Source organism: Pogona vitticeps, chromosome 2 (assembly GCF_051106095.1).
Source record: "Pogona vitticeps strain Pit_001003342236 chromosome 2, PviZW2.1, whole genome shotgun sequence".
NCBI classification, from domain to species: Eukaryota; Metazoa; Chordata; class Lepidosauria; order Squamata; family Agamidae; genus Pogona; species Pogona vitticeps.
This window is the reverse complement of record NC_135784.1, coordinates 86,478,898-86,504,216: the sequence shown is the minus strand read 5'-3', so window position 1 is coordinate 86,504,216 and position 25,319 is coordinate 86,478,898. Positions and strand designations below refer to the sequence as shown.

The window sequence follows — 25,319 nt, the reverse complement described above, 5'->3', positions numbered from 1 at the left end:
GTTCTGCTTTTTCTTTCGCTGCCATGTTTTTCTAGGTATTTATTTATTTATTTATTTATTTATTTATTTATTTATTTATTTATTTATTTATATGCCACCCCATTAGTGTGCAGCATTATTTTGGGCGGTTAACAGTATGATAAAAACCAACAAAACCTGACGAGGCAAAAAATGAAATAATACCATCATAAAATCATGAACAGACAAGACAAAATTAAGTCAAACCACAACGGGGTGTGTGTTCTTCAGGGTCTGGATCTCTTTCTTTTTCTCATTCTCTCTGTATATGTGAGAGCATTTATAACGTCAATGTGCAGATGCATGCATGCGCATGGTTTTCCATGTGTCTCCCGATGTGCCCATTGTTTACACGCGTGTCTGAGCCTGCCTGTATTGTTCTCTGCCCATTTTGTCCCGTCTTTTGTGTCTCTTCTTCTCCAGAGCAGCGTGTCTCCACTGTCTCGGAAGAAGCACGGGTTCCTCCTAGCCAGCTCTGGCCAGCCTCCTTGTCTGACCCTGGCGCTGCCACCCTCTCCGCCTCCCTCCCTCCACTCCTGCCGTGTAGGATGCTCCGGGGGGCTAATTCACACTCGGAGCTCTTCCACTCCCCCCCCTCCGCCCCGTTTCCTCCCCGCCCTGCTGCGGCAGAGCCGGCACGGGAAGAGCGCGGGGGTCCCAGGCAGCTCTTCAGGGGACGTTTGTCCAGAACAGAAATGCGGGTGATTGGCAGCCCCTGCTCCAGACAAGCGCAGGACTGGAGTCGGAAGGAGGCGACAGCCGGACGGGGCTCTGGGCCCCTTGGGAATCCTTGCTCCTTACGCAAGGTGAAAAGGCGGGGGAGGGCGGGAAAACCAATCTGTCAAGCGACATTTCGCGGACCAGGGGGATTTTTTCTCCCCTCCGTACCTTCCCCCGTTCCCTCCCCTCCATCCTCTTCCTTTCTGTAACGTGTGAATGCCCTAGATCTCCGAGGAGTAAGAGGAAGGTGTGATCTGTCTGGAAACACAAGAGATGGCTGAAGGGGGAGGATGGAGACACTCCTTGGGGACGGAGGGTGGGTGAAGGAGGGCTGCTGGAAAGACCCTCGCCCTGCTCCGGGGCGCCTATGTGGGAGAGGGTGCGGGTCTGCAGCCGAGGGGGGGGGACGCGGGAGTTGGCGAGGCAGCGAGAGACGGGAGGAGGTCCGCGCGGCTGTCTCGGGGCGGGGAGGCGGCGGGGCAGGGCAGCGTGCGGGCGCCTCGCCACTTGCCCTTCTGCCCGGCGGGGGGGGGGGGACCGGCGGCGCCACTGCACGGCGGGCCTGTCCGGTGAAACTGTTGTGCAGGTGCTGGGACAGGGGAGAGAAAGTCTCGCGGCGGGCGGGCGGGCGGGCGGGGGGCTGGAGCGGGGAGCGCCCCTGCACATCCCCAGGACGGCTCCGGGGCTGGGACTTCCTCGCCGCCGCCGCCCCCAGAAGAAAGGGGGCGCCGTCACATCCCCCCCAGCCCACCCCACCCCTCGCCCCCGCACGCAGCCGTCTCTTCCTCCGGGCCGAATCCCCGCAGGCGAGCAGCTCCTTCCCGGCGGTGCTGCCGCCGCCGCCGAGGGAACGGGAGCCCGGCGACGGAGGTAGGTGCGCGCGGCTCCGCCTGGCGGCTGCCGCTCCCGCTCCCTCCCAGCGGAGGGCTTGTTTGCGTCTCAGGAGCTTGTCAGTCTGGAACCAGCTGTTGCTCGGTCCCTTCCCGTGGCGGATTCCAGTCCGGGTTTTGCAGCCCCTCGCTGGCTCTTTCTTCTTTCTCTTCTGCATTGCCGCGGACAAGGTGCTCGCAGCCAGCTCAGCGCTTGCCTGGCAGTGGGAAGGAGGGAGACACACAGACAGACGCGCGCACGCACACACACGCGCGCACACACATACACATATGCGGAGGGCGAGCGGGAGACAGACAGACAGACACACACACACACACACACACACACGGGAACGCTCGGCTACACACGCACACGCAGACTTACAGTCGCGCCGCGGTGACCGGCCGGCTCGAGGGTCTATGCGGCTACCGGCGCAGCAATCCAGTGCTGGCTGCCGGATCGAGCCCCCTGCTGCACCCGCCGCCCCCCACCTTCGTCCGCGCCTCCTTTGAAGCCCCGGCGGCTGCGGCGGAGGCAGAGCCAGCGGCAGGTCTATCCAACCGGCCATGAGCAGCGGCAGCGGCAGATGGAGCATGTGGTGAGCCCGCGGCGCGCTGGGGTGCTGAATGCCCCCGAGGTGCCCTGAGTTGTTGCAGCAGCAGCAGCAGCAGCGCGGAGCGGAGCGGACTCCAGCTGGGACAGCCCCTCTCTGCCCCCCCGCCCGCCCTCCCCCCGCTTCGCTCCCAACCCCTCGCCCCCTGCGGGCCGGCTCCTGTCCTGCTCCGTCCGGTCCCCGCCGCGATCCTCTTCTTTCCTGCCCAGGAATGGCTTTATGGCAGCAGCTCGGAGCGGGTGCCCGCGTGGGCACGGGGCTGTGGCATGTCCTGCTGGCTGGCACCCTCCTCACCAGCCACATTCATCCCAACGGTGAGTCAGAGCGGTGTCTTTCACGCGCGGCGGCGGCGGCGGCGGCGGCGGCGGTCGCGGTCTCTTCCGACAGCAGCGTCTCTTTCCTTGCGCTCCTCGGTTCTTAAAGTTTTCCTCGACGAGAAGCGGGGAAGTGTACTGGCTCCCAAAGAGGGAGGCTGGGAGAGGCTTGACTGGGATTGCGGCGCCCAGTGGGGGGCACAAGATTCATGGGGAGGGGAAGAGGGCACAGGAGAATGTGGGGGTTAGCAGGGGAGGCAGAGGATGTCGCTGGGCTTGGCGGAGGTGGTGGACTTGCTCTGCCAGGTGGCATCGTCATAGGACCGGGCACAGGATGTGTTCTGTGGAAGCAAGGAGCTTGAGCAGCAGTTGTGTATGTGGCGTGGTGGTGGTGGGGCGTTGAGCTCTGTAGGAAGCCTGGACGCGACAGGAAGCACTTGGCATCACACAAAGTGTAGCAGCAAACTTTCCAGCCTGGTTGCACCCCCTAAAGGAACCACTGGGCTGCATGCCATGTGGAACTGCGTTTGTGCGACCTGCTGCCTGGGCACTGCCAAGAAGACTGTTGCTTCTGCTGTTGCTGCAGAGCCATCCTCTTCCAGGACTCCGTCCTGAGATTTCACTTGTGTTTCTGCCCATTGCTCATGTCTTTTGACTGAGTCAAAAATGAGAACTGCAAAGGGCTGGAAAGGGTTGTGTCTGCTGTGCCCACTTTCCTGTGGTCCTGCTGTGTTTTGTGGACTGCTGCTTCTCTTGGCTTCAGCAGGGCACGGCAGTGCTAGGGTCTTGTCTCTCAGATCTTCTATGGACAAGGTGACCGGAGAATTTTCTAGGAAGGATGCAAAGCAGATTTTGATTTAGCTGTCCTGGTCTCAGTAGATGAACCAAGAACCTTCTGCAGGCGACCAGTATGAAAATGAGACCTAGACAACTCGGAATAGAGTTGTGTCCAGTGATTGGTGAGGAAAGCTTCTGTTGTGGTGAGGACAGGGGGAAGTTCAGGGTCCCAATTATTGACACATCCAGCCTGGCCCTCTGATGGAGACCCCAAGGTGAGGCTTTCATTTGGTCCCAGGGCCTGACAGTGTAGCTGTGTCTGGCTGATCTTGAGCCAAGGAGAGGAATGCCAATGTGAGAAAAAGGTGTCATCAGTGTGGGGGCATGCATATGACGAGGCTGACAGGGGTATTTATAGAGCTGGCTGACAAGTGCTTCTCCTTCCTCACCAACAGTGACACCCCTATCTTTGCCAAAGCCAGACTGGTCTTGAATTCAGTTTACTGATCACAACAGAAGTCAAGCTTTGAACAAACAGGCCATGCAGTTGCCCAATCCCAGTAAGGCCCGGCAGGGCTTTTCTTTCCAAAGCAGAAGTAATGAACAGAGGCCCAATGCCGTAGAGACTTTGCCAAGGTCAACTGACAGGTCGGTAGCAGAGTACAGAACCAGAGTGAGATGGACTCTCCTTGGTTTGCCATCACTATTTTCTGTTGAGGGGCCCTTGAGAAATTAACCTGACACACAGCTGTCCCCCAAAATTGCTCTTAGACTTAGGATCCCATCACCATAAGGATTTCCAAATGACAACCCCAGTCACTCCGTCATAATGCACCAAAGACACAGGCACCCATGTTTTGTAGGGCCTCTTGAGGATTGAAAGGATTCCTTTAAAAATGTAAGGACTGTGAATCTGGCCACCAACCCAGAGATTTAAGCCTCTAAAAGAGGTTCATATGCACACATGATGTCCACAGAGACATTCACACACATGCAAATAAAATAAGATCATGCTTTTGCAAGGGGATTGCAAAAGCAACCTCATTTTCACAAACAACACCGCACTTCCAGGCATCTAGAGTTCTGTTACTAGCAAATCTTCTCTAGGAAACATGCCTCCAGTTCTTCTTGGCCACATACTTGCATGCCCCAGAGTCCTGCAGTTTGTCTTCTATCCATAGGGGCAATGTGAGGCAGTGAGGAACATGCCCTCTCTATAGAGCATCCACCCCCAATTATACAGTCTCCCCTCCCCATGCAACTGAACAGTGTTTCTTTTAAAATCTGCACATGCCACAGGCTGCTTTGAAGGCTGACGACCTCGACCTGGCAGTGCTGAGAAGTAGAACTGGATACTCTTTTGTTTTTTCGTCCCCTTCCCACTGATCTCAACGCCAGCTTACAAGGAGTCAGCCAACTCTCACGCCAAGCAGGGGGCAAATCTGTCAGCCTGGGCAAATATAGCACAAAAGGGGGCCCCCGTGTAAGGGAGAGGATCCCTGATGAAAGTGGTGGGGGCTCCACCTGCCTGCAGACTGTGGGTTGGACTCATTGTCAGGACACAATGCCTGCCCCAGGTTGGCCCATGGGCACAGAGAATGGTGGACCAGATAATCCCAGAGTTCAGATGGCTTGCTTTGTGTTTCTCCCAGTCCACAGGAGTCTGAGACAACTAGCTCTCCCCTCCCTGCCCCACTCAAGTTCTTGCGCTATTCTAAGAGCCACAGTGCCAGCCATTGCTGGGCACATTGTGTGGGGGTGGGTGGGGGGTGGAACAAGCTTTGCCAAATCCCTTGACTGCTTCCTTTCCATCTCTGCAATCCAGACTTCTCCAGGCCTCTCCTTTCAAAGCTCACAATTGCTTTTCCCCTTTCCCCCAGTTTTCCTCCCATCTCATATGCACTTGCCCCAACTTTTCTCTCAAGGCTTTCCTTGCTGGCTCACTAGAACCAATATAACCTTCAGTTCAAATTTCCACTGGTGGTCTCAGAGTCAGGAGGTCCATTCCTGATGGTGGTACAGAGAAGGGAACAAAGGGTTCTTGTGGATCTGATGGCCCTGTCACTGACTATACGTGATTCAGTGTCATGCCTCTGTATGATAATTCAGAAGGATTGCCATGCCATGCATAGCTTGCAAAGGAGCAGCTGTTGTAGCAAAAACAACAGAAAGTCCTGTGGCACCATGAGTATACGAACACATGTCATGTAGCACCAGCTTTTGTGGTCTCTAGCCCATTTCATCAGATGCACAAAGTGCTACTCAGAATAATGTGATTGTTATGCCCAGCACTTTTTGCATTTAATTTCCTTCTGATCTTCGTATCTGGTATCCCCATCCCCACAACCACTTGCACTGTACCAAATGCCTGAAATTCTGGTGATTCGTGCTTCTGATGCAGTCTACTGTTATCCACAGAAGCTCATGCAATAGTACATTTGTAACTTTGCCGAGGCATCTCTAAATTATTTATTCCTTATACAGTCACTTAAACGAACTAAAATCCACACTTAAATCACAATCACATATTGAAGTGGCCGCCTATTTGCCGCTTTCAAATTGCCCTGATCATTAGCAGTTTGGTTAATGAATATTAAGGAGCAACGTATATATATTGATCTGATGTGTTGTTGTGGGCTTTGGGAAAAGGGTCCCTTTGCACATGGCTGAAGGTGGATCAGCTTGGCAGTTTCAGGGTGGATGGAGAGTGTCACAAGGCAACTGCTGAAGACAAAAGATGTCTCTGACCTGCACATGTGGTAGCACATAGGAAGCCAGCCACTGTGGGGGTAGAGAAGAAAATCTGGATCCTGTAATTCAATTGTCTTGTTACTGCAATGTTTCTTGATTACGATATACTCATCCTATCTGGCTGCCAGTAGTCAGACATAACAAGGCATTGTCTGCTTGCCTGGACTCAGGTGGAGCCACAGCACAGCCTTCTCTTCCCTTCCCTAAGTTGACCACATGTTGGGTAAGAAGAGATAATGTCCAACTTCTTCTGATAGGCAGGAGGAAAGAATATGGTTGCCAGATGCAAATGTCAAAGAACCAATACAAACCAGACAAAGGACTCACCAGAAACAGATGAAATTTGTATTCTGCAGAAGTGTACCATCCTGAATAAAAGGGGACAGCAGCCTGTTCACGACACTTGATTTGTACTGAATCTTCATCTGTACTGAAGGAACACAAAACCTTTAATAAACACCAAGTCATTTAAAAATAAGTGACATCTGGTGGCATTAACAGAAATGCTTTGCAGACAGTTCCTTGCTATAATCCAGCCTTATCCAAAGGATCACCCTCCACAAGTTGTAGAATACAACTCCCACCAGCCTACTCATTGGATTGTGCTGGCTGGGGCTGATGGGAACTATAATCCACAAAATACAGAGAGTGTCCTGTTCTATAAAGTCATAGTCCCACAGTCAGGGAGCCCATTATGGTCTCCCAGACAAACTTTCCCAACAGAATTATTGTGGGGATAAAAATGAGTAGAGGGATCACATGCACTGACTTACACTCCTTGGAGAAAAGAGGAATGTACATACAGCAAATAAATAAAGACATGATCCTATACAAATTGCTCACTGCCCAGGAAGGCAGGACTGGAGTGAACATATTTTCTCATTCATCCTACTAAGGGGCGTGACAGCCTCCCCTCTTTGGGTGGGCACAGAAAGAAGGAGACATTCTAGAAGCAGTTGCGGGGGGGGGGGAAGCAAAGGGTTGGAGAGCTGGAGGCAAAGTTCCTGGGGGCCAGGCACTCATATCCCCAAATCATACAGATCTCAACACAATGGAATGATTATTTAGAGGCTGTGAACCAAGGGCCCATCAGTGTACATGAGGAACAGTATCAACTACAGATAGCCATGCTGGGAATTCCAACAGCTCAGGTAGAAAACATGGGAGGAAGGCCTTGGACTTGGGCAGGGAATGAAAGCTCAAGGAACATTGGTTAAAGCACACAAGCTCCCCCTCCACAGCCCTTTGTATCCATTGTATCGGCATCTGTGAATTGAATGAACAAGGCCTAGTGCAAAGCTTGCATTCCACATGCAGCAGCATTTGCAGGTATGGGACCAGATCTTCTTTTCTCCATGCCGTTGGGATCAAAGGTAAACTGCAGGTGTCCCAATTGCAGCCAAAAGCCATTTCTGGCCACTTTGTTTGTCATGTGCCATCAAATCACAACCACTTTGAAGTGACTCTAATAGGGTTTTTAAGGTGTATGAGATATTTATGGAAGGGCTTTACCAGTGCCACCCCATACCACCCTTGCCTTAACAAGTATCCATGGCCTAGAACAGATATGAACCCAGATCTCCTGAATCCTGGTGTGTTGCTTTAGCCACATCACACTTGGAAGCCTTTGGAAACTTTAGTTGTGGTTTAGGTTTTGAATAGGTAGCTGAGTTAGTTTGTGCTAGTATTTCAGAGGAAAACAAAATGAAAATAAAAAATAAAGAAGACAAAAACATTGTGGCACCTTAAAGACTTCCTGTATTTTAGTGTGAGCTTTCATGAGCAAGTCCACTTCTTCAGGTCTCAGGAAATGGACCTGTCCACGGAAGCCATTAGTCTTTTTTCTTTTGTTTTAGTTATGATGATGCCAGATAATTGTTAATGCTTGCTTTTTAGTACCCCTCCCATCCAAGGATGTTTATAAATATCTGTCTGCTTGGGTAATCTGATAAAACGGGCTGCAGTACATGAAATCTTATGTCAATTCAAAAAATAGTCCTTAAGATGCCACAAGATCCATTGTGGTTTTTTGTGTAGGAGGGTGTAGAGCCAATTGTGTGAGAAATGCATTTATCCTGTAGCATTCTGGTAGAAGAGGTAGGAAGACACCCAATAATAAGGGTGCTTCTTGTTGTTTTTGTTTTGAATGGGACATTGCTGTGGTAGATGGGTTCCCGTGTTTTGGAACATCATCTCAGTCCTTTCTTCCAGCCAGCAGAAAAGCAATTTTGGTGAAGCACCCGTATGTGACCCTTCTGTCTCCCCCTTAAAAAAAAACCAGACGGAGAGAGAATTGGCCACTGTTCAGTCTGACTGAGAATGGAGTGTGACCATTCTTGTTTAACAAGTGCACAAAGAAGAGAAGAAAGCAAAGCCTGGTCTTGCTTTACCAGGGCTTTCCGGAGCTGGGGGTGGGGTGGGGACAGGGAATGTAAGGGCCATTCACAAAATGTCAGGTTCTTAAAAATTCGAAATAAATCATCAGCACCCTTCCAAATTAATCACCATTATGAAAATGGATCACAATCACTTTTCCGCACGTCTTCCCAAGACTGTACTTAACATGCGGTAGCCATCCTTTTGTTTGCATAACTGCAGGGACTAAAGCCGAGCAAGTTGATGGGTTCCTTCTCACTCCCACCCGCAACCCCCCCTTCCCTTTCGATGCATCTTACCGAGACGCGTTGTTCTTCCGGTCTCCAGCTAATCGGTCTCTTTGATTCTGGACTAATTAACCCAGCGCGTTCCTTATAGTCCTCAACAGGTATTGCAATCAACCATTCTTTTCTGGGATCACCGTTTGGAACAGACGTCAAGGGAGGGAACGGGAGCCCGCTTCCCCCCCCCCTTTCGCCCTTCTTCAAACATTGTGATTATAAAGCGGTCAAATCTGCTCGGGGGGGTGTGTGTGGAGGGCTCGTGTTGTGTGATCTTGTAAACAGTCTCCTGTAGTAAGCAGGGGCCAGCGCAACAGGGAGAAGGCGGCGGCGGCGGCGCGGCTCCTTTCCCGGGTAACGAAAAGAGACCGTGGCTAGACATTGCATCCAGAGCTATGCTTTTACTGGGGGGCAAAAGCGTTTTGTTAAAAGAAGGAAGAGAAAAGAAATAAAGTGTTGATAAATCAGAGGAGGTATGAGGAGAGGCGTACGAATGGCTTGAGGGCTGGCAGCCTTGTCTTACCAAAACAGGTCGATCTGTTTCGTCTCTCCCAGAGAAGGGTAAAGGGTGACTTGATCGCAATCTCTAAGTGCCTACATGGTACGGAGAGAGATTTCTGACGGCAGCCGGCGCTTTAATGCCGCAGACAAAGGCAGAAGGAGAGCCCCCGGCTGAAAGCTGAAGGCAGACAAATTCAGACAAGAAATTAGGTGCAGATAAGCTGTACCCTCTTTAGCACGGATGAAAAGAGAGAGAAAGTAACCACTGGAACAATTTGGCTAGAGAATTGCCAGCCCTGCAGTCCCTTTATGCAAGGAAGCCTTCCTTCACAATAGCTCCTTATGGCAGAACAAGGCAGGTGTAAGATCTCTCATTATTCCCCTGTTCCCAGCAGTGTGCGAAACACCAGCCTGGCGACTGGGGGGGGGGGGCGGCGGCATCGGCTCGGCTAGGGGGCTTGCTTCCAGCTGTTTGGGGGCTCTTGTAGGCTCGTGCAGGAGTCAGTTGCCTCCCTCACCTTCCGTCAGAAGCATAAAGAAGCAGGAAGGAGACCAAAGGGCTCGGCTCTTCCTCTTGAAACCAGAGAGATCAATAGTGAGAAGCGGGGCTAAAAGCAGACTAACACTTCCAGAAGCTGCGTGGCAAGACTCTTCTGAAAAAAAAAATGTTTGAAGAAGACTCTTTGGCCCAGCGTATGCAGAAACTCGCAGCAGACGCCTCCAATGTTACAGTTTTCTCATCTGTCCTTCCAGGATTTGAATGAGGACCTGCTTCCCACCTTCTTCCTTACTGCAGTTCACAGAGAGCACCAGGAGGGGGCACTTTAAGACTCCCCCCCTCCCATGCCACCTTCTCAGCTCCCCCTTCCCATAATATGAGCCTGAGCCCATATCAGTTATTGCAGATGTGGGCATGTGTCTGTGTGTGTGTGAGAGAGAGAGTGAGTGAGTGAGAGAGAGAGAGAGAGAGAGAAGGGGATGGAGAGAAAGAGAGAGGCAGAGAGTATCACAAGCACACGGGCAGGGCTACTCACATGGATTGATCCCATATTATCCGATGCTTTCCTCCTATAGTGGGAGCTACAGTGTCTGCTCTTGACAACTTCTGGTGTCTGTCTGAAGAGGACAGAACGCTTGCTACTTGCTGGTGCAATTTAGTCTTGTATTCAAGCTGGAGCCTGCTCCATAAATTGTCTACTCCACTGCAGCACCACCAGACCAGATACACTCTGGTCACGTAGCTACAGCAATGCTTTACGTTGGAGGCTGAGCTATAAGACATCCTAAGATTCGTGTATGCTCGATAATATGACCTCAAAAGCAGGCTGGGGGTTTTCATGTGCTCTCTCCTCCTGACCATAATGACCCACACAGGTCACGTCTCCAGGACTAGGGACCTTTCCACTGATTCTAGTTAGATATAAAGCTGAAGGACCTTCTTTAATCCCAGGCTGCACCCAGGGCTGTTACTAAATCCTTCCAGAAAGTTTTGTTTCTACACCACTCCTGTATTGTGGGGGGGGGGGGGAGAGTGCCTCACTTGCCCCAGTGGGTGAGGCACTCTCCCTCTTGTTTTGGGCTAGCCTTCTCTGCTGTCCCACAACAGACATTCTCCTCACTATGTATATATGAACATAAGAGTGTCAAAATAACCTTACCACATCAGTCCAAGGTTCTCTGACTGTGATTCCGGAAACTCGGGTAGCCCAAGCAGGCAGGCCATCATGAAGATTCCCTATGACTCCCAGCCCCCAAACTCGGGGCAGTTATTAATCAACCATCTCAGAATCAAAGTGTGGAAAATTGCTGTGTAAGAAGACTGAATATAATGACATGTTGAAACCATCCATACCTGAGCTATGGTAGCTGTGGCCCTGCAGTTCTTGGGCTGGTGAATGGTTCACCATGTTATTCTATACATTCTTTTCTCATTCTCTTCACTAAACTCTGTGTCATTTTCTCAAACTTAGTGATGAAATTTACTGAGGATTCTAGGCCTTCCCTGCCTCGCCTTGTATTCAGACCAGCAGACAACCTGCAACTGGTGAACATTTTCTTATTGAAACCAAATATTAAGGACTGATACCACTTCTGACCTAAACTGTACAATGGCACCTGTTTTGTAACACACACACGGACACACACCATCACACCATTATAAGAGGAGGAACTATTTTTGTCAAATTAATTCTACCTCGAGCCCATTGCTCAAGTGTCTGAGCTGAGCATCAGTCAATTATTCCACCTTACATTCAGAAATATTCGGTAGTGTAGATCCCTGGAACCTAACAACTTCTGGAGAATGGAGAAGGGCAGTACTGTGTTTGAATGGGTCCCCCCCATCCCCCCCCCCCAGCTTCCAAGAAATCTCTCTGTACACAGGACATGAAGGGCATAAGAACAAGCATAAGAAGAGTGCTGATCAGTCAGGTAGTGGCATTTCTGGGATGACTCTGGGAAAGAGAGAAGCAGAACTGGGAGGCAGTATCACTTCTCTGTTGTTTGTCCCAGTGCAACTAGTATCATTCAGAGGTCTACTGCCTCTGTTCTGTTTCATTAACAAATTAGGAAGAAGACAATGGTAGAATTCTCCCTGATATAAAATATGGACATAATGAGCAACAAGTAAAGTGGTTACTTTTAATGAGTTGCAGAAAGAAGGCCTAAGAATGGAGTGAAGTTACATTTAAAAAATAATACAATGAATGGGGATAAGGTGTGCCTAAAAAGTGACATTTTCCACTTACTTTTAAAGTCTTTTTAAAGGACATTTTAAGTGGAATTTTCCAAGTTTTATCTCATTCTTTTATCAGTCCCAAGCCACCCGTCCCTACATAATAAGATATGTATCAAGCAATGCTGTGAGCAATATATATTATATATTTTTCTAAATCCAAAATGTTAACTGATGATGATGATATTGTTGATGATGATTTACAAAAACTACACAGAAAATTTCATTTAAAGACCAACTTTCCCAGCTCAGTCCTGACATGCCATATTTTCCTCACAGGCAGAGAGGTTTGTATGATACACACACACTACCATTCTGAAGTGGAGTGCTCTCAGGAAAGGAGTTACCATGTGATAATTCTGAACATGTAGTTCCACTCTGAATTCTTTCCATCTTTCTTGCCTTGGATCGATCTGACTGCCTGAGGGCCCTTTCAAGTGCTAATCCTGTCTGAGTCTTGGATTTTCCTTCATTTGTCCCTGAATTACAAAACCAGTCCCGAGGGGAGTGTGCTTTGCATAATGTAAGGGTACAGGGGATGTCAAAAGTGGCAAATCATACCTGAAACCTACTTTGGGTGGCCTAAGAGCAACTTAGTGCTCTGCAGAGACAAGCTGCCAATGCCAACTAAGAAAGGGATGATGGACCCAGCAGGTAGAGCCCCAGGTGATGCTGGGCTTCCAAGGGGGATTTTCCTCCTGCAGACCTCCCACCAGTCACACTGGTGTCCTGTGTCAGGAATAGCAGGCTGAGCAAGGCAGGTTAAATGTGTTCTGGATGTGTGTCAGTGTGAGAGCAGTGTGGAATTCATCTGCATGGGCATGTGACTTAGAGTTTGTAGCAGCTTGTTTGTATCTCTGAAGAGAACTATTGGTCAGTATGTGAATCCCTTCTTACTTTATTTCTGTAGTGTGCTCTTCATGGGGCTGCCCTTGAAAAGAGTTTGGAAACTCAAGGCAGTATAAAACACGATAGCTAAACTATAGTATATTTTATTGACTTGGATCAGCCGAACTGGCTTCCAATTTGTTTCTGAGCTGAATTCAAGGTATTGATTCTTACTCATAAAATCCAAAAGGAGTGACAGTATCTAAAAGATGATCTCCTCTCACACGATTCTGCTGATAATTTGCAGTTATCATCAGAAGCCAGGATATATATGTATCCCACCACCTTAGAGAGCTGAGGTCTGTTGGCACTTCAAGACTGCATCATTTCTATAGCAGCAGTTTTGAAGTTCCCCTTTGTTAGCACATTTACTGTATGCATTGGATGAGAAACAAAGACTAATATCAGTCAACTTTTAAAATATGTTTAATATTGTTCTCTGATTTTATTGTGCTGGATGCTCTGCCTCCTGATTTTACACTATTATGGTGTACTTGCTTTAGTCTCTGCCTTCTTTCTCATGTTTACATTAATTGTGTATTTTTGCTTTAAATACCAGTACGTTGAGGGATAAATCATATATGTTAAATAACTGAATAGGAATAAATGATAGCCCAGATGCTCTATGTTCCTTCCCAGATGCTCTATGTTCCTTCATCCACAGAGTAAATCTGAGGGACCCAGGAAAGATATTTACAGATGTTCTCTGGACCTAGGGCTTCTGAGAAAGGTTTTATTTTATTTATATCCCACCATTTCTCCAAAGAGCTTAATGCTGTATAAATGGCTTGCTTTCTCACCTCCATTTTTATCCTTACAACACCTGTATGAGGTAACTCAGGCTGAGAGATAGTGATTGGGCAAATGCTAATGAGTTTTACAGCTGTGTGAGGATATCCTAATCCTGGTCTGGCACTCTTAACCTTCACACATGACCCTTTCTCTGTATGTTCATATACGGAAAGCAGTTTCTGTTTTTGGGAGAGAGAGAAAGAGAGAGAGGAGTGATCAGGGAGAGCATGTAGAAGGGCAGGAAGCAGGACCACAAAGAGAAGACTCTTTGTGTCTGTAACTATGTACTTAGCAGCTCACCAGACAGAAGTTTCAGCCAAACATTCCACAGGCGGGAGCAAGGAGGCTAAAGTAACCTGAAATGGGTCTCCGTGCTCAGCCTTTAGTTTTTCCCAAACAATATTAACAGTTATTCTTGTGTCACTTGTGCATGTATACATGCATATTGTTTAAACAGGGAGAGTGAAAAATAGCCATTAAAATGAATATATTCAAACCAAGGAGACATTCCACTTGAGTTGCAGCAAAGATAAATGCAAACACATCCTGTGTGTGAAAATGACCTTAGAAGAAGGTCATCGGCTTTTGTTGTATCCCAGAATCCTGGGTCTTTGCCTGGTTATTTGAACCTGACCTGTCCCAGCCATACATAATAGATCTACATGTAGCTGTTGCTATTTTCTTGTTTCCTCCCACCATTGTTCCCCTGTGACTAACACTGTAGTGATCTGGAAACTGGAAGAGACTATGGAGATGAGAATAGCTGGAGAAAGTGCTGTCTATGCAAGAACCTTACTGCCATCATGTCTGAGCTCACACCTTTGTCTACTGCATAATTGTCCCCCACCCCATGCCCACATGGATGGGCTTTATTCTGGAGGCCAGAAGACGCAGGGAGTGAGTGTGTGAAGAGCTAGCGGATGATCCTGTGGCCTGTACAATGCAATGAGCTGAAACTGGAAGAAATCTCAATTGGGATGAGTTGGGGGTCTATTATCATTCCGTCTAACATTTCTCTCCCATATCGGGCTCATATACGTAGGAAAACATGTGTGCTGTCAAATGTAATTTGATTCCAGGAATGAACAGACAGGGTTATATACAAAGTGAGCAGAGCTAAGAGCTTTGTTCCTACATTGCATATTCTCCTTAATACTGTATGGGGCAAAGCCAGGATCCTCTGGCCAGGGGGTTGCTGGATTGGAAGGGAGTCTCCAGAATGTGTCTCTATGGCTCCACCCCCCCCCCTTCCTCAAGGCCCCAGTCTCCTTCTCCTTCTCGCTCTGCAGCTGCAGGGACCAGAGCTCAGGGTGACCTTGAGGCTCCAGCAGGAAAGTGATTGAATCCAAGCGTTTGATCCTCAGCTGCAATTAAAGGAGAGGCAGAGAATTTGCTTGGCCTCCTGGAGACACAGCAACACTCCCTGCTGGAACAGTGGCTGTAATGTTTCCCTGGGAGAAAAGGGTTGGAAGGGGAGGAGAGAGGGAAGACTACCGGGTGAGGAAGAGGCCTATATCAGCAGCACGAGGCCTTCCTGCCGCTCTCTGCATGTTGAAGGCCAGGCCAAGGCCCTCACAAGACCAGAGACCCAAACGTCCAGAGGGACCGCGCTCAGGCTGCAGTGCCCATTACCGTGGGACAAAAACTGAGGGTGACCAGGCAAGGATAGCAACAGCTGAGGATATGTACAAGAGGAGCGAGTGTGGTAGCAGTGGAGCCAATGAGTGGGGCGTGTTACTACTTTGTACCAGGCCTCTAGTGTTTTGCCCTTGAGGTGGGCTAATGCCCCTCAGTCCCAGCAGGCAAACCCTTGCAGGTTTCTTGTCCCACAAACTCTTGTTTGTGTCTCTTCGGCTGAGCCTAGACCTCTTCGGTTCCCCTCCCCCCATCCACACCTCTTTCTACCTCATGCCCGCTTCCCCCCCCCCCAATCCTCTACAGTTTCAACTCTGAGTGCCACCTCTTCATCATTACGCTTCTGCCACGGCCCCTAAAACTGGGGCAGGTGGAAGTGGCTCTGGCAAGCGGTTGCTGAGGTGAGTGGTTGCTACGGCAGCACGGCTGATGCCTGACGACCGGGAAGCATCTGCCATTAATCAGGGCAATAAGTGGGTCTCTCAAGGCAGGATGCACGGTGCAGATCAGCAATTAGCCAGGGCGGCCTCCCTGTTATGAGCCATTGTGGTAACAAGGGGGAAAGCATGAGAGAGGCTGGAGGAAGGAATACCCAGCAGACCCCTCGTTCCCCTCCCACCCACCCCTAGCCCGCCATTAAATGCTTGCCTGTGTTAGGTTAGGGAGCTGTTAGCACAGAAGCTAACAGAGTGTTCAATCCCAGCTGCCTATTCCCCAATTAGCCTGATGCCCTTTCCACTCTTTGCTGATGTTGCCAGCGTTGGTTGCAGCCTGGCCTTTTAAGAAGCCACTTTAATGTATTCAGTGACAACCGGGGAGCTGTATTAAGTTCTCATTGTCAGAGCAGTAGCACAGTTGACCCAGACATGCTTGTGCACCCCCTCGCCAGCAAAAGAAGAGTCGTGAGCTGATGCACAAAGCTGACAGTGGAAGAGGGAAACATCTTAATGCTTGGTGTGGTGTGGGGTCATAGAGTGATTACAGTATTGGACTAGGACTTGAGAGATCCAGTTTCTAGTCCTCATGGAGCCAGGAAATTTACAAGTCTCTTCCCTCTCCACTTCCCTCACAGGGTTGTTCTAAGGCTAAAAGGGAAAAGAGTAGATAGATGTATGCCACCTGGAGTACAGTGGAGGAAATTTAATTGAGTATCTCTCGCTTCCTCAGGCTACATCTTTCCAGATGTCTAGGACTATAATTCCTATCATCCCCAATTAACATAGGCAACGCTCAGGGTTATACAAATTGTGTTCTAAAGCAGTAGGAGTAAAGTTGGGGAGATTTCACCATCAATAAAACACTTGTATCTTATGTAAGCAGAAGTGCAGCTACCATCATTTTTTAACAAGAGAGCCAATGGTGAGGGATCATGGGAGTTGTAGTCCAACAATATGTGGAAGGCTGCAGTTGCTCATCTTTGCTCTGTTTCTGAGGCCTCACAGTGGTGTTCCTGCTTACACTCGTACCATTCTGTAGTCTCTGTCTTAGAAGTCACCAGGCATTGGTTAAGCTCCGGAAGCAGCAGCCTCAGCCCCAACCTTTTGAAGGGTATGCACAAATCCTGCTCTGACCACAACCTGCCTGAGGGCTGTCTTTCAACTTTGATTTTCTTTTTGAACAAGCAATAGCTGGGCTGGGCATTCAGTAAGTAGAGCTAATACTGCTTGGAGAATGAAAAACACATGGGAAATGGGGCTGCACACATTGCTGGGTTTGACAGGATATGGTGGCACCCTGTGTTCCAGGGATGCTGTACAGCCAGAAAGGGTTGGGGTGTCATGATGTCTCACAACTCCCAGAGGCATATATGGCCCCACTTTCAACATGTGTGTCAGTAACCACACTTGTTGCCCCTTGGAAGACTTTTTTACTATTACAAGGAAGATACGCAGGCAGGCAGAGGGACGGCACAGCTGCCATATCACTTTGTAATTGTGTGTGCTTTCATTTTTCTCTGTCAGAATATTTTGTAGAATTGTTTGAGACAAAGCAGTGCAAATTAATGCAGAAGCTGGATGGAATGGATGTAAATGGAAACATGCAAAGTGACACACTGGAATTTGACTGATCTGCTCCTTCCTGCTACAAACTATAGGGGGAGTGTGGGGCTCACATGATTAAGTTCTGCCATACAAAAAGGGAAAAAGAGTCCATGCACATAAAACTGTCGACATGTCAGGGAGATCCTGGAGTTGATCCACTGCAACTGGCAACTAGTTAGAACAGGCTGTGTAAGTGGACTTGATATTTGTCAGCCCCTCCACGATTGACTTCTCTGGCCAATAGTGTGGAATGTGCCATTGGCTTTAGACTAAGTGGATCTTGGAAAGGAGATTATCACCACCTCTTCGTTCAGTAATTAGCAGAGCATGGGGAAGTTGTTGTTTTTTGGCCTGCTACTCTCAGAATCCCTCAGCTAGCATGGCTAGTCCAGAAATGCAACTTTTACAAGCTCTGATAATAATGGAGGAGTCCTTCTCTGTATGGACTCTCAGTAATGTATCTTCTCCTTAATAAGATTTACCCGGACAATAGGGGTGGGGCAAGATCTGATTATGACAAAGTATAAATCATACAGATTGCTTAGCAGGACCTCGGTTTGGGTTCTGGGTGGTCTTTGTAGTCCAGTCTCAGCCCTGGGGATATGCTTGTTGGCTAGAGGGACGATAGCACAGATCTTTCCAGCCTCTCATGCTTTGCTAATTGCATGTAATGGGAGAAGTGTTATCAGCTGAAATACTTAATTAGCTAAATTCCATTGTGATGCAAAACCGCCACTGACAAATTCATTTATAACAATCAGTGACTTAATCAGCACTTGGCCCTACCGTTTATTGCGCGTATAGCATGAGGCAGGGAACTGGGAACCAACTTCTGCCTCGTGAGCACAGCACAGCTTGGCTTCCCCCCGACCTTGTCTCTGGCAGCAGGGAGTACTATGCAAGAAGCATTGGCTGAGAGGGGGAGCTTCTGGCTGCTCTATGGCAAGAGGAAGGAGACGGGCATGTAAAGAAAAAGTGGGTAAGTTCCAGAGCTTGGCAAAGTTTGGGTAAATTCTCTGTGTTTCAATTTATAAAAAGGAATGTTTCTGAGCCCTGCCACTTCTTTCAGTTGCCAGGAGACTGAATTAAAGTTGCAGACTGACAAATGATGACATGTCTGAAAAGAGAAAAGCCGTGAGGGACACGGTACTGGGGTGTGTTGCAGAAGGAGATGATGCAGAGTCAGACCCAGAGTGTGCCAACTTTAAAAAAGTGAACTGGGCCGAATAATGGAGTCTGCATAGGAATTACAAACTAATCAGGACTTATTTTCTGCCAGAGCTATGCTCCAAGCTACATTTTGAACATCACAGCTGACTCCTGCAAATGAGTAATCATGATGTCTTGAGCATGTGTGAAGTGCCCCTTCCTCACACCTGTTTAACTGCACCCTGTCCTCTAAAATGAAACAGAATGGTTTCCTCCATGACATCTCCCTTTAAAGAAATAAAGCATCTGGTCTCATCTAGTTCTGTCCTGGGCAGGCCATGCTCACTCCTGACAGGCAACTCATGAGAAACTATAGTTTGGAAAACAGCACATCTTGTCCTGTCAGTGAGATTCCTGAATCATGTTGGACAAGACAGTGACGTCTGGCCCAATCTGTACATGGCCTCTATTGTAGGAGCGATGGAGAAAAAAACCCACTTACTAGCGGTTAGTTCCCAGTACACATTATTCTTGTGCAAACATACCAGTTAGCACATGGCAGACAGGTATTTCACACACCTTGTCCAGGGTGGCGCAGACAAACATGGTGCCTGGTGCTTTTCTGTATTATTGATGCATTGTGGGGAGCAATGATAAGCAACCAGCTTTGTGGTGACAATCACGCCTCTGGAAGTAATATGCAAATTAGGCATTGAGATAAACCAAGGAGGTGTCAGCAGCTGGCTTCCTTGGGCAATTCAGACACTCTTCGTTTTGGAGCTGATTGGTGTTGGATTCCAGGGATCACTCTAAACTGGCAGAAGATTGAAGTGAATGAGACCAAGCAGCTTCCAGTAAAACTCTTCATGGCTGACATGTCCTTCCACCCCTTTGCTGCTCCTGTCTTTAGACTGGCTGGAGGGCAGGATTCCAGGACTGCCAGCCAAGGACCTCCTGCCAGCTGCTTGGAACAGTCCAAGTGTGGTAGATACATGAGCATGGGGCTGATACCCAGTCAATGGCTTGCACAACATATTGAACAGCCTTCCCTGTCCTGGCACTCTCTGCATGGGTTGGCTGAAATTCCCATGATCCCACAGCCAGTGAAATGAATACGGTAGCCTTTCTGTCATTTAAAAAGTGAAGGTCTTCTTCATTTTTTATGTTCTGTCATGCTCTCACTTCCCCAAGCAGTAGAAAGTTTATGCACAGCTTGGTGTCAGCCGGTGGGACTGAAGGACGATTAGCAGAAGTGCAACAAAGAGGTTTACTGTAGGTGGATCTGGAGGTCACCATGGGGCAGGGGTGAGCAAAAATATGGCAGGTAGGCTACATGCACACTCCTTGGGATGCCAGTATCTGCTAGTACAATTTGGTGTTTATTTTTCTGCTGCTGGAGGCCTCCAACAGTGGGTTTCATGTTAGACATATGGGGGTCCATTAAGCCCTCCGCCAGCAAAAAAAAAAAAAAAAAAAAAAAAAAAATAGCATCCCCCCCTTTTGGGAACATTCAGGGCCATTTCCAGAACTCCGGCAGCCTGGTTCTAAGCCAAAAGGAAAATGAAAGAGGAATAAATTCATATAATATCATAGAAGATTAGTGTTTTGCATCTGTAGCAACCAGCAACCCATGCCACATAAGGGGGGGGGATTGCATTATCAGCTTCAAGTAACACTGAAATACAGCACTTTAAGGAAAAAAATCCAGTTTATGCAAGTTTACTCAGAAGTGAAAAGGATTGACTTATACACTTCCAAAAGAACAGTGTCCTTGTAACATGAGGGTATTATAGACTTGTGAGATTCTCCATTAGCAGCAGCAGCAACAGCAGTTGTTATTCTTGGAGTTGTTGTACTACAGTTGATTTATACCCATTTTTAAATCAAGTTAAGAGTTGATTTAGAGTGAAGTATTAGAGTGTGCAATACAGGTAGAGGAAGTGGAAAACAAACAGGCATGTAAGCAGCACTAGTCCCAAAGTTTGTCTGTACCCAAAAGCAGTAGCAGCGTTTAAGCAGCCCTTCTTCTGAGATGCCAGTATCCATGCTGGTTTATTCAAGCATTCTGTTCACATAATGGCCAACCAGTTTAATGTGGTGTGAGGAAAACAGCCAGTCTAGTACTGTACCAGCTCAAGTTCAATAGTTCCCCATCAAGAGATGGGAGAAATCATAGATGCCCAGAAGAAGAAGTCTCAAACTATATGGAAAGTAACCACCCCCATGGAGGAGAGAGACAAGGTGGAACCTGAAGGGTAGGGTGAAGAAACAGATGTGCGGCAGAACTGTTGAAAAAAAAACAGAGGAGGAATGTGGGCCTGGATGGAAAATCCCTGGACTTGCCTGTGGGAGAAGCTTTGAATTCCATATGAGGAAGCTGAGAGAAAGAGATGGAAGGTGAGATCCCAAAAAGCCTTCCTATTTAGGTGAGAAATAAGCATAGGAGTGGGGAAGGAGAATATGGTCATGGCCGCACAAGAGAAATGTCCCCCATCTTTCTCATGTCTTTTGCTTCCTGTATACTAATGTACTGTGGTCACATGAGATATATTCCATGATAGGGTTCATACATTTTTTAACTATTCCACTTTTTTGGTGAATTAGATGCAGTATGTTCATCTACATGCATCAAGCAGAACATATCCCCTTCTCTTGTTCCTTTTTTTGCCCACCTTTAAAAAAATGATTTTATTTTAATTTTTTGTGGAGTTACATCGCTGTGTCAGCAAAAGGTCCTTCCTGGCCACATACTGATCTGGGCCATGTCTTCCTGTTTACATGTTTTGTTGCCCTCTTTGGAGGAGAACCCACAGCACAATGTAGTGGTGGTCAAAAGACAGTAGAGGAACTGATGCTTCTTATTTGACTGAAGTATACCAGCTTGCCAACATTCCTATTTGAAAATTAATTTTTTAAAAAATTCAGGTTGTTGAATGAGAGGGAGGAAGGGAGGTGGGACCACATGCCAGATGGATAGGAAATGAATCGGCTTTGGAGTACACACCAATGGGATGTTGGTTGTACTGTGCAATAAAATGCAGAACAAATATAATAGTAGCCTCCCAGTGGGTTGGATTTGATCTGGTGACAGCAGGGAGGGGGAACACAAGAATCAATAATAACCTTGCATCATCTGAACAAAAAAAAAGAGTTGAAATTCATGAGGACTAACTTGGAAACATTCTGCTGATGTGACTGCAGTTTAAGACAGGAAAGAGCTAAGCTGGCCAGAGAGAAGCGAGAGAAGGCAGAATGGCAAACTCCATCTGGGATGGGATCGGATGGGATATCCCAAGAATCATGGGAATTCCTGGAGCCAGGAACCAGGATGCCTGGGTTCAAAACTGCCACTGGAGATCAAGGACCCTAGCTGCCAATTCCACCAGGACTGGTACTGAAGGACATTTAGCCTACTTCAGGTGTGGGACTGTTTGAAACCTCAATAACCAACCCATTCACTGTTCAAGACTTGACTCCCTTTCATACACTGTTGTGTGATGAGGAGGAGATGGAGATCCCTGTTGATGTTAATAGTTCTTAGACCTTCCATAAATATATGTTGGTGTTTTAGATACTATGGACCAGTTGTCATTAATCAGTCCTAAGAAAGAGTTGAATGCTGGTGCTTCACTGGAGTTGGGTGAACTCTTACATGTGGGAAGCTCAGAAGCATGAGATGCATACAAAAGTACACTCCTACTCATGCTCCTCAGCAACTGTTATCTAGAGGTATAGTGCTTGTAGATAGACTTCTTGTTTTCCAGCTCACAAACCCTCAGGCTGCTTCTCCCTCTGCCCAGATCCAAACATTGTCTCAGAGGAACCCAGCAAACTGCCATGTACCAAGTCAGCTAACTGATCCATCTAGGCTGATTCGCATAGATTGGTCCATCTAGCTTAGTATGGTTTGCACAGCCTTTAACAACCTGGGAACATTTGCATGTTTTAGGCTACAGCTTCCATCATCCCTGATCACTGGCCATGTTTCATGGGACTGATTGTAGGTGCAGCCAAAAATATCTGGAAAAGACAAGGTACAGAATGTTTGATATACAGTCAATTACCGAACCTCTCCAGGATTTGAGGAGTTTCCAGAATTGGATCAAAGGCATGTGCTGTACTATTGACTTTCAGCCCTTTTATCATCTTTTACCTGAATACTAATGTTAGTCCAGTTGGTGTGATTTCTCTCCTCTCACACCTCCGACCCCCACAAAGGCCACTGTCTATTACAATAGTGGCTGCACCAAGATGTACAGCAGCCACTATTGTGGCAGAGATGGAAATGTGAAGCTTTCCAGATGTGGTTGGACTACAATCCCCATTGGCCCTAACCACCAAAGGATGGTGAGGAAAAAATGGGATTTCCAGTACACATTCTACATCTCCAGTGTTGAGGAAACAGCTACAACACTGCAAAATTAAAAGAGCATAATTATGTGATTGACAAAAAAAAACAATAGTGAAGTAATTATTATAGTCTGTTTCCCTCCCTCATTCTTCAATGCCATCAAGTTGCATCTGAGAACCTTATGAATTAGTGATCTCCAGAATGTTGTATTGTTAACAATCCTGCTCAACTCTTGCAAACGAAAACCAATGGATTCCTTTATTAAGTCAATCCATTTCATGTTAAGTCTTTTCCACACTTTCTTCTACTTTTTCTCAGCATTCTTGTCTTTTCCAGTGAGTCTTGTCTGCTCATTTTATGTCCAAAGTACAGGAGCTTTAGTTTAGTCATTAAGGTGATAATTTAAACTGTATTTGATCAAGCACTCAGTTACAGTGGACCCTCGACTTACAGACGGCTAGACTTACAGACTTTGCAAGTTACAGACTTCTCTGGCTGCAAAATTTAGGTTCGACTTGCAGCCAGAGACTCGACCTACGGACTTTTTGACCTGCAGGCACCATTCCGATATGGATTAATTCTGTAAGTAGAGGGTCCACTGTATTTGCTTTTCCGGTGGTCCATGAAAGCTGTAAACCTTTCCTTCAGCACCACATTTGAATAAGTCAATTTTTTCTCTGTCAGTTTTCTTTAGTAACAAACTGTCACATCCACACATAGTAATTGGGATTCCCAGTATGGTGTAGTGGATGGAATGATGGACTAGGACTCTGGAGAACAGAGTTCGAATCCCAGCTCAGCCTTGGAAACTGACTGGGGGAGATGAACTAGTAAAATCACTTTTCACTTATCTTGAAAACATTATTAGGATCTCTATTAAGTCACTTCCAACTTGATGGCACAGAATACACACACATTGTAATTGGAAACACCATACTATGGATTCATTTAGCCTTGGACTTCAGCAATACATCCTTTCAGTTAAAGATCTTTTTCTAGTTCTTAAGTGGATGCCCTTCCAAGTCTTGGTCTTCTTCTGTTTTCTTGGCTGCAGTCTTTGTTTCAGTTGATGATGGAAGCAAAGTATAGAAAAGCTTTAACTATTTTAATTTCTTCATTATTAGCATTGAAGTTACGTAATTCTTCTGTGGTCATTATTGTTGTCTTATTAAAGTTCATCTGTGATCCTGTGTGAGCACTTTTTTCTTTAACCATCGGAAGTTTCTTTCAAATTGCTGCTTTTCGCCACCAACCTGGTACCATCTGCATATCTTAAAACATTCATGTTTCTTCTACCAATTTTCAGTCTTTCCTCATTTATTTATTTATTTATTTATTTATTTATTTATTTATTTAATTTATATCCCGCCTATCTAGTCGTGGTGGACTACTCTAGGCGGCCAACAACAGAGATAAAATACAATAACATAAAACAGCCTAATTACAACAACAATTAAAAATAGGGGAACAATAAAGGAGAGAAGAAAATCAAAAGTAATCTGGAGAGAAGGCCTGCCGAAACATCCAAGTCTTTAATAGGTTCTTAAAGGTGCCCAGCGAGGGAGCTCCGCGAATGCCAGGAGGTAAGTTATTCCAAAGGCGAGGAGCCACCGCCGAGAAGGCCCTATTTCTTGTTTTCTCTTTTCGGGCCTCCCTCGGCGTTAAGCTCCTCAGCCTCACCTCCTGGCTCGCCCGTGTGACCCGGGTAGAACTTGGTGGGAGTAGGCGTTCCGCCAGGTATCGAGGCCCTAAACCGTTTAGGGCTTTATACGTAATCGTTAACACTTTGAAGTCGATGCGGAACCTGATGGGCAGCCAATGCAATGCGGCCAGAGTGGGTGAAATATGTTGGAATTTTTTCACTCCACTGAGTAATCTGGCCGCCGCATTCTGCACCACCTGTAATTTCCGCAGCAACCTCAAAGGAAGCCCCACGTAGAGCGCATTACAGTGGTCTAATCTTGAGATTACGAGCGCGTGTACTAAGATGGTGAGCGCCCCCACATCCAGGTAGGGCCGCAGCTGGGCTATCCGCCTGAGGTGAAAAAAGGCGGTGCGGACCACCGACGCCACCTGTGACTCCATGGAGAGCACCGGGTCCAGATGGATCCCCAAGCTGCATACACCATCCTTTGCAGGGAGAGTCACCCCCCCAAAAAGAGAGGGAGTTTCCCAAATCCCCACCCTCAGTACTTCCGTCTTGTCCGGGTTCAGCCTAAGCCCGTTCTCCTGCATCCATTCCAGTATAGTCCCCAGGCAGCGCTGAAGGCACAGGATGGCTTCTCCTGCAGTTGGCAAAAAGGAGATGTAGAGCTGCGTGTCGTCCGCATACTGGTGACACGAAGCACCACACCCCCTGATGACCCCACCCAGCGGCCTCATATAGATGTTAAATAGCATTGGGGAGATAATCGACCCCTGTGGAACCCCACAATTGAGGCTCCACGGGGCCGAGACCCTCTCCCCAAGCTGAACTCTCTGGGGACGGTCCTCCAAGAAGGAACGGA

The 25,319-nt window shown here is 47.6% G+C and overlaps 1 protein-coding gene across 2 annotated transcripts in view; it reads left to right on the top strand.

Moving 5' to 3' along the window:
- Positions 1-2,108: 2,108 nt before the first annotated feature.
- The window catches only part of UNC5A (unc-5 netrin receptor A), a 110,274-nt gene continuing 87,063 nt past the window's right edge, over positions 2,109-25,319 (top strand). Inside the window, exon 1 of one of the 2 annotated variants that reach the window (XM_072989955.2) lies at positions 2,109-2,535. In XM_072989955.2, coding sequence (XP_072846056.2) covers positions 2,235-2,535 — 301 coding nt within the window. In that variant the 5' untranslated portion in view covers positions 2,109-2,234. The remainder of the gene's footprint in view (positions 2,536-25,319) is intronic. The other variant, XM_072989956.2, reaches the window with a different exon arrangement.